This window comes from Pseudonaja textilis, chromosome 18 (assembly GCF_049901715.1).
Source record: "Pseudonaja textilis isolate UNSWEBS1 chromosome 18, rPseTex1.2, whole genome shotgun sequence".
Taxonomy (NCBI): Eukaryota; Metazoa; Chordata; class Lepidosauria; order Squamata; family Elapidae; genus Pseudonaja; species Pseudonaja textilis.
The window spans coordinates 4,306,185-4,317,835 of record NC_142007.1 but is presented as its reverse complement, the minus strand read 5'-3'; the positions used below and the strand labels follow the sequence as shown (position 1 = coordinate 4,317,835).

General features: G+C 40.9%; 1 protein-coding gene across 1 annotated transcript in view; it reads right to left on the bottom strand.

The window, feature by feature from the left end:
• Nucleotides 1–11,651, bottom strand: part of NOC2L (NOC2 like nucleolar associated transcriptional repressor) — a 36,610-nt gene that overhangs the window by 22,870 nt on the left and 2,089 nt on the right. The window contains exons 2-11 of the mRNA XM_026715701.2: nt 10,758–10,934; nt 9,263–9,437; nt 8,183–8,305; nt 7,568–7,688; nt 7,333–7,423; nt 5,198–5,276; nt 4,227–4,337; nt 3,396–3,509; nt 2,099–2,287; nt 1,259–1,398 (exon numbers count right to left, since the gene is read on the bottom strand). Coding sequence (XP_026571486.2) covers nt 1,259–1,398; nt 2,099–2,287; nt 3,396–3,509; nt 4,227–4,337; nt 5,198–5,276; nt 7,333–7,423; nt 7,568–7,688; nt 8,183–8,305; nt 9,263–9,437; nt 10,758–10,934 — 1,320 coding nt within the window. The remainder of the gene's footprint in view (nt 1–1,258; nt 1,399–2,098; nt 2,288–3,395; nt 3,510–4,226; nt 4,338–5,197; nt 5,277–7,332; nt 7,424–7,567; nt 7,689–8,182; nt 8,306–9,262; nt 9,438–10,757; nt 10,935–11,651) is intronic.

Below are 11,651 nucleotides of genomic sequence, written 5' to 3'. Positions count from 1 at the left end.
TACATATATATTTATATATATAAAATCGATTTTTAGCCACCCTGATAGAAAAGCTAAAAACCAAGATTATGTTTTTAACTTTGCCTTCCAACATTCAAGTCGAGGCAGGCTTTCCTCCCCCTCTCCCACCCCTTAGGTTAAGCACCCTTCCCCATTCAGGCTGGCCCCCTCCCCTTCCTCTCTGCCAACACAAGGGGAATTCACAATCGTCAGCCAACCCACCGCTATGCCCCAAGGCACAGAGAGAAGCAGGTTCTGGAAACCGCCACAAAGCAAACCAGCCCTGCAAGCCTCACGCTGCTAGTTATCCTAGCTATTGTTTTGAAGCACATTTAAAATTCTACCCTGGACTCTGCCTGGAGCAAGGAAGCTGTCGCAGATGGCAACTCCGCTTTCCCTTCTGTCATAGCTCCCAAATTCCCTTTGCTCCCTGAATCCCTGGGTTTTTTTTTTTCAGCTGCTCTAGTTCAGCTCACTAGGGACTAGCACCATCTTCTGGATAGAGGAAGAACAGTTTCTTTCTTTTTTTTAAAAAAAAAGGAAATCAACCAGCGTAGCGTGGGGGTGGAGATTAAAAGAAAGCATTTCAAAGAAAGCAGAATTACAGGTCGGGGTTTTTCCTCGCCGTCTCAAAAAGAGTCAGGTTGGAGAAAGCAGCAGCGGGGGATAAATTAAGGCTCAGTCACTCGATTTGTGGTGGGGATAAATTAAGGCTAGGAAAAAAAAAATATGAAAGCTAGAAATAGCTAATAGATTAGGTGAAGAATAGAACAGGACAGAATAGAATGCAGAGCGGAGTAGAATGCTACGTGGGAACACATGCTGCGCCGCCCACATGGCCCGTGGGAACACAAGGCTTGCATCCGTTCATTGCGAACAACAGGAGGTAGTGAGGGGAGGGGGGGAAGGGCGGAGGGGGGGGACTTGCCCCACGTGCCCCATGCGCCCGGCCTGGCCACCAGGCTGCTTCTTTCCGCTTCTTTCTTCTTCTGCTTTTGGCTGCACGCAAGGAAAGCAGCAAAAGTCTCTCTTTCTCTCCCCCAAACTCCGCCAGAAATGGGACTCTGCAAGGCCTCCTGCTCCAAGAGGCTGCGCCGGCGCGACAAGTCTCACAAAGACTCATTTCTGATAGAATTTAGGGGAGAGAAAGAAAGACTTCTGCTGCTTTCCTTGCATGAAGCCAAAAGTCTCTCTCTCCCCCCCAAGAACGGAGCTGGAGACGAAATCCTCCTGGTTTAAGCATTGTGTAGCTACTTACTTAATGCAGCCAATGATGACTTGGGTCAACGGGTAAATCAGGGGTTTCATGACGTCATTCGGATGCATCGTACTCAAAGCCCGGCACCAAAAATATAAGCAATGCACGTATTGCCAGTTATAAACGGACTGATAGTTTTCCTAGTTTAAAAAACAGTAGAAAAGCGGGAAATAATGCTGGAAAATGGAATGAAGCAAGCTGCAAAATCCGAATGTCAATTCGTAAAACATTCCTATGCCTGTTTTAGTAGTTGCCTTAAAAAGTGGAGGAGGAAGGAAATCTGGAAAAGCAGTGCAGCAGTTTGGAAGCGGAAGTACATTCCAACTCTTCTCTTTAAAAGATTGTAACTAAACTACCAGAATTTTGCCCTCAAATATATTTAATTGGAGAATGTGATTGATGACACCTAGCCTGTGAAGCTGCTCAATTGGAGAATCTGATTTATGACACACCCAAGGGGGAAAACAGGGTCACAGGGGACTGTAAATGACGTAGGCCAGAGTTGGCTTCATCACAGGACAGTGCAAGTATGTCTCCTCTAATGAATCCTTTGAAGTTTTTTGAAGTTTGGCTTGAGAATCAAGATTTAATTAGGGTGATTGATGGAATCCTGACACTGAAGCGGTTTATTATGATGGTTAGATACTTCTGCTTTCCTTTTTCCTCCCCCACTTTTCCTTTTGCGCTGCAACTTGTTAGACGACAAAGTGTTGCTGTAAACTGCATACTACAAATCTTTCTGGATGAAGAATCCGATTAAAAATATTTAGGGGAGTTAAGACCTATTCTCTGGCTGCGTTGCTTTCATGCCCTGGTCATCACACCTTCAGATAAACCTACCTTCTTCTTGATGGTCATAGCTCCACGCAGGTGGATGGCCAGCTGACGGATGTATATGAAGGCCTGCTGGTAAGACACAGCGGGGTCCAGAGCGTACATCTCGATCAGCGTCCGTTGCATGAAGTTGATGAGCGGGAGGACATTAGGAGAGGTGAATCTTGAATTCTTGACATAGGAAATGTACATTTGCTAATGGGGAAAAGACAAAAGCAGAGAATTTGGGTGATGCTGACGGTGGCTGGCCAGTCACTTGTTTTGAGGTGAGCAGCTGCAGAAGCCGAATTCATAAATGATTTAATCCAACTACTGTGCTTCCCCGAAAATAGGACCTTGTCTTATGGCTTTTGGGCCACCAAAAAAGACACCAGGCCTTATTTTGGGGGGATGTCATCCATTGACTATCCTCACTTAATGACTCTCTTGCTTAGTGACATAAATTTGGGGCTCTTTTGTAGTTATAAATTGAAGACTACCTGTATAACTCCAAAATAATGGGAGTTTTTCATATTCACTTAACTCAAAATTCACTAAACCGGGGGTCTTCAAACTTGACAGCTTTAAGACTTTGTGGACTTCCAACTCTCAGAATTCCTCCTCCAGTCATGTTAGCTCAGGAATTCTGGGAGTTGAGGTCCACCAGTCTTAAACTTGCCGAATTTGAAGACCCTTGCAACTAAACCAATGTCTCATTTAGCAACAGAAATTTTGAGCTGAAGGTTTTGTAGTTTTATGATGAGGGCTACCTGTTATTTCAAGGGGTATCTTTTTACGAAGGCGCAGTTATGACATAAACCACGCCATGTTTCGATTCACCTTGGTAAGTGAATGTGAAAAACTCCATTATTTTGAGATATACAGGTAGTCCTCAATTTATGACAAGAGCCCAAAATTTATGTCACTAAGCGAGACAGTGGTTAAGTATGTATAGCTGAGAACAAAAGCCAACAACTGAGCTTCCAAGTACACAACAGCAAAACTGGACCGCCAGCAAAACATCTTGTGTTGAAAGCACAATGCTTCTTTTCAAAAAACCCAACAAAACTTGGAAAAACGCCTTCGTAACAGCTATGGCTTTCATTTGTTAAATCAAAAACAGTAATAAATGAGGACACTATTGTGCAAAATTTTGCCTGAAGTTTTTAATTTTGTAAGGGGGAAAATACTGACCCAGCCTAAAAATGAATGTATAGTCTATGCGTTTTCAGTAGCCCTTTGTCAGAAATGTGTAAGGGTCTCCTGGGCAGGGGGTTGGACTAGATGACCTACAAGGTCCCTTCCATTAATCTATTAATCTTACCTTTAGAACAGAAGGTAAATAAGCCTCCTGTTTATACCGGCAGATTTTGTTGATTATCAAAAAAGCTAGAACTCTTACAACTTCATCGCCTGTGCTCCAGAGTCGAATAATTTGCTTAATGAAAGAAGAAAAAATAAGTTATTTTCAATTTTTGTTTTGCTTTCAGAAGGAGACGCCTCTAGGGTTAGAAACTGCATTTTATCCCCAAGTGCCAATCAAGGCAATGCCACTAAATTTCAACCCTTTTTATGGCCTGAAACAGCATTTCTCAACCCTGGCAACTATAAAACGTGTGGAGTTCAATTCCAAGAATTTCCCAGTAGTACATACATCTTAAAAGCATGCTGGCTGGGGAATTTTGGGAGTTGAAGTCCATAAGTTGCCAAGATTGAAAACTTAAAAAGAATGCCATCTTCATTGTATAGATTTGCTTTAGCAAATGAGCAGGTAATCTTAATGTCAACGCATAAAATATTTCTCTGGTCTTTTTAGAGCTTGCAAAACCAGAAGTGCATTCCATAAATGTTTTCAAAGATAGTAACTAGGTGACTGAAGTTTCTGCTGCGCAAAATTCTAACTGGAGAGCATGATTGATGGCTCTTGGCTATGGATGTGTCCCATTGGAGAATATGAATACACTTATTACCTTGAGATATTAAAATAATAAAGGTGGATAAGAGATCTAATTAATTAATTTAAAAAAAACCCAAGGCCAAAAAAAGTTTGCTGTGGAACCCATTGTCTAGGACTGGGAACCCAGTTTGAATAAGGGGGAATCCAACTTTAAATCTTATTCCTGCACTTTCTGGCCAGCCCTGCTATGGACCTTACCTTAAGTAGCACGCGAGACTGTTTTGGGAAGCTTAAATAATAAGGTACAATGGCACTGATGTGCTGAAGAACAGCTATTGTGACTGAGGTCCGGGTTAAACACGACAGAAGCTGCAGAAAGGAAAAAAAAAAAGACAAAATTTTCATCGATATGGCTGAAAGGCTGAGCAATTTCAAATCGCCTACGCTCCCCCCTGCCCCTGTCCCAAAGGTGCTTTTTCAAGAGGCAACTGGGCTTTTTCCTTGAAGACGTTTCACTCCTCATCCAAGAAGCTTCTTCCGTTCTGCCTGAACGCTGGCGAATGGAAGAATTCAGTCAGAACAGAAATGTGATGAACCGGGGTGTGGCATAAAGGCAAAGACATCCCTTCTGCCCTGTTTAACTATGGTTTTTTAAATGTTGCATTTCTGCGATTCCTACCAGTTGAAAGTCAAACTATGGACTCGCTGGGGATTTTCTCTCTGTCCAATGGTCTTTCATTAGAAACAGGGAAGAAGGAAAAAAAACCAGTGGAGTCCATGTTATTCTCTGAGCTTGGTGGTTTTCTTACAGACGTTTTATGACCAATCGCACTTAGACTTACATACTGCATCTTTGTTCTTTACAACAATGAGCGCCTTACAAATATCAGCATATTCTCCCAAACAATCTGGCATCCTCATTTCTCTGATCTTGGAAGGATGGAAAGCTGAGCCAGTCAGGATCGAACTGCTGGCAGTGGGCAGAGTAAATCTGAAATGCTGCATTCCAACCACTCTGCCACCCCAGCTCCTACCTCAGTGCACTGATGACATTACCTAGTTTGGTAGTTGAAACATCTGCAAGAAAACCACCAAGCTCAAATAGGAACCTGCAAATCACACCTGACTTACAAATATTTTTTTCTAGAGGTATAAAAAAGATCTTCCAAAAACAGGGAGATATGCCCAATATCAAAAAAAAAAGAAATTTGACCCTCACTTAAACTCACCTGAATGGTACAGCCCAAGTGCATTTTGATGTCCAGTCGTAACTTGCTCCACAATGGACTGGAGGAAGGCAAGACTAATCTAAATCAATGAATGAAGATAAGATTTAGTACAGGAAATATGTGAATTCAAAAGCTGTCTTTTCTCTGATAGGAGATGACTGAATGTCAACTGGGCTAGTTGCTGTTCAACCAGGAAAGGTTCTTGCCTGTGATGCATTTAAAATTCAAGGTAGAAAATAAATATATACCTGTACCCATACATATATACTGTGTTTCCCCCCAAAATAAGACCCACCCCAAAAGGCACCAGGTCTTATTTTCAGGCGATCCACTGACTAACCTCACTTGCGTGTATCACCTCCGTCCTCCTTTTCACTGTCAGAGGCCTTCAGGAACTTCTTCTGTGGCTGGCAAGGCTTTCCTGGAGGCCTCTGCAACCGATAAGAGCTCTGGATCGATCCAGAGCTTTCTTATCAGCTACAGAGGCCTTCAGGAAAGCTTGGTCAGTCTTGCCAGCTGCAGAAGAAATGGGCTGGCAAGGCAGGTGTCAGAGGGTGCAAGGCCTGGCTACAACTGTCCAAAGATAAGTAGTAGGGCAGCTCCACTACTTCCATCCCCACCCTGGAGTGGGCAGGATCTTAATTAGGGCTTATTTTAGGGGTAGGGCTTAAATTGGGCGCATGTGTAAAAAAATCAAGCTCGGGCTTACTTTCAGGGTAGGTCGTATTTTCAGGGAAACAGGTTATATACACTTTGTATCTATTAATCACTGTCCATTTTGAATACATAGCGGAAAAGGGAAACTTGAGGAGTTCACAAGGTTGATGCTCTATTGAACAAAACTGAATCTGGATAGTCCGCTTCAGGTATCACGAAGCCCCCTCCCAAAAGGTAACGAGGAAAACCAGTCCTGAAAACGATGTGTAGTGTCCCCAACTATCATGTGGACCCAGCTCAGAAACTCAGCCAAAAGTAGCAGTCAGCTAAGGTCACATGCAAAGCAAGCCATATATAGAGATGTATCATTATCCAGACCTCTGAGTGCCCACGATGCTCTGTGGATCAGATAGCTGCAAATTACTACCCACATGCCAGCTTGAAAGGGATTAATTGTCCTCTAACCAACTGCGAGCCTTTGCTGTCCGAATGGAAAATTCAACCCTGGCTCTGTCGGCTATCCAATGTTCTAAGGTTTAGTTGTTTTGCAAATTATTTGGGGGGCGGGGGGAGGGCGTTAGCAACAGTGGTAACACCACAAGATGCATTTAGGCCTTTGGTTTTGACACCGAAAATCAATTCCTCGTCCTGGGAATAAGTTTAACTTATTTTATGGCTGCAGGATTTGGGTTTGGCTAGTCTAAAGAAAAGAGGAATTAGGGGTGATATGATAGCAGTATTCTAATATTTGAGAGGCTGCCACAAAGAAGAGAGGGGCTCAATTATTCTCCAAAACACCAGAGGATAAGACAAGAAACAATGGATGGAAACTCATCAAGAAGAGAAGCAACCTAGAATTAAGGAGAAACTTCCTAACAGTCAGGACAATTAACCAGTGGAACAGCTTTGCCTGCAGAAATTTTGGGCACTCCATCAAGGGAGGCTTTTAAGAAAAGTCTAGACAGCCACCTATCTGAAATATTATAGGATCTCCTGTTTGAGCAGGGGGCTGGACTAGAAGACCTCCAAGGCCCCTTCCAGCTCATTCATTCTATTTCTATGCCTCTGCCAGGATACTGAATGGTAAACCGAGTTAACAATCTACAAACCAGGCCATAAAAGAACTCAAATTAGGTACTTCTCGATATATGACAATTAAGCCCCAAATTTCCACCAGTAAGCAAGATAGTTGTTAAGTGAATTTTTCCCCGTTTTATAACATTTATTGCCAGAATTGTTACGTGAATCACTGGAGTTGTTAATTGAGTCAATTGCCAAGATTCGAATTTTGATCACATGCCCACAGGGATGTATGCTTTTCTAAATTCATAGTTTAAAAAACTATTCTGCTCAGGATGGATTAAAAAAGGGACATTGGGAATTGAAGGAATAGTCAATTTTGCATGGTGGGCAAATTCCTAGACAGGAAGAATAAAGAACAAATAAATGTGAATAAAACAAAAAAAAAGTTAACTTACTTTGATTTATTTTTTGCAGGCTTCACCTGAAGCAGTTTTTGCACAAGAACGAAGAGGTCACGGACACAGAAGGAGACAATTGTGTTGAAGACTAAACAGGAGATGGGGGGAAAAAACAGAGACATTTCATCAATGAATTTAGCAGTTGTGAGAGAGAACTCTTTTATATACAACTGCCTGTCTCAATGCCAGCAACTTTTAAGAGGAAAGCTAGCTCAGTTCTGGGAAGATTTACCTGTGCTGTCCGTGACTTTGAACTTGCCGGAATCCGGCCCTGCCGATTCCCCTTTGGCAGTGATCACGCAGGCTTTGAAAGCCTGAGTAATTTCATGGAAGACCCTAGGAGTGAGTTTATTCTGTGTGGAATGAAAAAAAAAGTTAATAGAATTAATTTTAAAATAAAAGAATACAGAATACAGTATACACAGGAGATAGTAGGATACGATAGGATAGGACAGGATAGAATGCAAGATAGAATAGAATAGAAATAGAGTAGAATAGAGTAGAGTAGAATAGAAAATATACTGTAGGATAGGACAGGATAGGATAGAATGCAAGATAGAATAGAGAATAGAATTGAATACCAACAATCTATCTAATCTATTCTATTCTCTATTCTATTCTACTCTATTCTATTCTTCATTCCATTCCATAATTTCTTATCCTATCCTATCCTATCCTATCCTATCCTATCCTATCCTATCCTATTCTATTCTAAATACGATGGTTAGAAAGAGACAGAGAAAATCAAGTGTAACTTTATTTTGGGCAAGACTTTCCATATTTAATCAGCCTTATTTGTAGCTCCTAAAGAATTGTTGCTTTTTTTAAAAAAAAATCTCTCTCTTACCTCTGCAGCTTCCTTCCAGTGTTCCACCATTTTCAATGACACGGTGATGAAATCCATTTTTTTCCGTTTAGCTGTTTTTTCTTCTTCTTCTTCATCATCATCATCTTCTTCATCAGTTGCTTCCTATCAAAGTTAAAAAAAAAAAAGCATTTAGCCTGAAATGAGTGACACAGGGATACAGTCATGAAGTTTTCTTGGGAATAAAAAGAAATTGGTTTCTCTGATCTTAATTATTTTTATTTCTATAGTCCTGCAACTTTATAGGAGATCCAAGTATTAACTAAGCTGGATTCTAATGGGATCAGAGAGCTAGCAAGACCAGTCAAGTTTCATCTGTATATATATATATATATACACAAGTGAAATATCACTCGTGCATCATCACAAAAACCCCAGAACCGTAAAGCCTACAAACTTGAAATTTGGCAGGTATGTTCCTCTTGGCTTCTAGGTGCTCACTAAGAAAGGATTTTTCGAAATGACCATCAGAGCATTACTATTTCCTATATTATTATTATTAACACGCTCTGATGCTAAGGAGTTCTTTTTTTAAAAAAAATAATACAATTGCAAAAATCCCCTAAAAACCAGAGAACACAAAATCAGTTAATAACAATTAAACATAAAATGCTAAGGAGTTCTACTCCCCCTCCCCACCTGAAAAGAAATCTGTTCCAAGTGCAAAACACAAGCAGAGGAGTTTCAGCTTCAGCTTCACAGCAGCAACCAGCTTTAGTGCAGAACAGTTGAGCTAAGCCGCACCCAGGCTCCTTGCTGTCTCCTTGCTCATGCAGCAAATACTGTTTCGGTTTCCAAACAGCCTTCAACTCTCTCACACACTGACAGGACGCTAGCCAGAGATGAATACCGATGGATTCTGGTAGGCAGAGGCACAATTCCCCCCCCCCCCCTTAATTTTCCTCCTCAAAAACTAAGGCCAATCAGTTTTGTAGTAAAGTAAGGGTATCCAGATAGAGAAACGGGAGGGGGGGGGGAGAATGTGCGTGTGTGTGTATGTGTATGTATGTGTGTGTGTGCATATATATGTATGTATGTATATTTACACATATAATTAATTACCTCTAATTTTTCAGGCAACACGTGATGATCTTCCTCTTCATCGGAGCTGTCAGATTCATCAAAGTTAAGCAAAGTCTTGTCATTTTCTTCCAGGAACTTGTAAAATTCAGGATCTCGTTCCTTTAGTCGGGAAAGCTGGTCTTTATGTACTGAAGCCTGACTTTTTTTTACTTTCCTGCACAACACAGAAGGATTTAAGGAATTTAAGCTTATATATCTATATATCCAGACAGGAAGGTTTTTTTTTTAAAACATATTCCGTAGTGCTATATGGCGGCATCTGCTTAGAAGAGAAAGATCAGGGGTTTTTGCTTCCTAGAAAGCATGAATAAAAAATCCTGATTTTCAAAATTTTTAATAGGAAGCAGCGTTTCTCAGCCTTGCCTATTTTAAGAAGCGTGGACTTCAACTCCCAGAATTCCCCAGCCACTAGGCTCCCAGTGACGCACGAAGAGTATGGTTGGCTTGAGTTTTCATCTTCCCTCCTAGGGAACGGCTTTCGTTCTGTGTGTGGGTGTCCTTTTTGAGTCTATCTTGAAAGCCAAAGGGCTGCTGGATGGGGCATTCTGGGAGTTGAAGTCCACCTATCTTAAAACTGGCAAGGTTGAGAAGCATGTTTTTTTGGGCGGGGGAGAGGACTTCAAACTTGACATCTTTTAAGACTTGTGGACTTCAACCCCCAGAATTCCTCCTCCAGTCCAAGTTAGCTCAGGAATTCTGGGAGTTGAAGTCCACAAGTCTTAAACTTGTCAAGTTTGAAGATCCTTGTGTTAGAGGAAACCCTTTCTCATTTTCTACCAGAAAAGACAATGGAGACAAGGAAAATTTGGTCTGGTCTTCCGTCCTCTCATCTAGTCAGCTTCCAAATTGAGATTCCTAGGTACATAGTTTAAAAGCTATCGATCTATCATATCTATCTATCCATCCCTCCATCCATATCTAGCTACCTATATCCATCATCTATCCACCCTTCTATCCTCCTTCCCTTTCACCCCTTCACCCATCCATCCATCCACCATCATCTGTCTATCTATCCATCCCTCTATCCATAATATCTAGCTACCCATATCTATCATCTATCCATCCATCCATCCTTCCCTTTCACCTCTTCATGCATCCATCCACCATCATATCTGTCTATATATCCATCCCTCCATCCACAATATCTAGCTACCTCCATCCATCATCTATCTACCATCCATCCTTCATCCATCCTCCTTCCCTCTCACCCCTTCATCCATCCATCCATCCATCATCATTATCTATCATCTATCCATCCATCCATCCTCTGTTCCTCCATCCCTCCATCCATCCATCCATCCAGCAGTCATATCTATCTATCTATCTATCTATCTATCTATCTATCTATCTATCTATCTCTCTCTCTCTCTCTCTCTCTCTATCTATCTATCTATCTATCTATCTATCTATCTATCTATCCATCCATCCATCCATCCATCCATCCATCCACCCACCCATCCATCCACCCACTCACCTTTCCCCTGGTATCAAACTACATTCCGCTTTCTTTTTGCTGTCAAGTTTTGAATGTAACTTTCCTTTCTCATCTTCCCCAGAATTTGGAATATCTTCTATCAAATCATCTTCCAAGTCAGAATCAAATCCTGAAGTTAAAAACTCATCCACACTCAAGTCAGCCAGTTTTTTGCTTCTGAAAAGGAGAGAGAGAATTCAAAAATAAATAAATACATTTTTATTTATCAATGGTCTCATTTAGAAAGGCCAATGCATGTTAGAAATGCTTCGCCCCATTTCCAAGTTAATTTCACACTAGTGACACTATTTGCACATGAGAAAATCTTAAGACTATGCAAACTCCAATACACAATGAAAATTTAAGGCTGTTTTTCACACTTGCTTTAATTGTATACCACCCAAAGTCAGATCCGTGAGATAGGTAGCTCTAGTGGTTTGATAAATGCAAGAAAATAAATTGAAGGCAAAACGCTATCAATAAATATCCTGAATTACTTTATAATGTATTAAGTAATCATCTATGATTTATAATTTATTTATAACAATTCATTATTAGGGGTTATTGTTATTGCTTCTCCTGAGTTCTGAATCCCATTTAATTGCCCAGAGCTACTGTGGTGACTAAATAAATAAAAATAAATGAAATAAACCCACACATTTGCACCTATCACTTTCAAGTGTCTCCCTGAAATCATTCTGTTCCCCAAATTGAATTCACTAAAAGTGCCTCAAAATTCTTGGGCCCACAAATTACAAAAACGGGTTTAAAAAATGGTATTTCTGCATTTTTAAATCAGGGGCTTTCAAAACTGAACAGGAAAAGAGGGAAAATATAAAAAATGGCCTTTTAGTCCTCAGTTTATCAATAGTGACATGGTGGTGATAGGTCTCT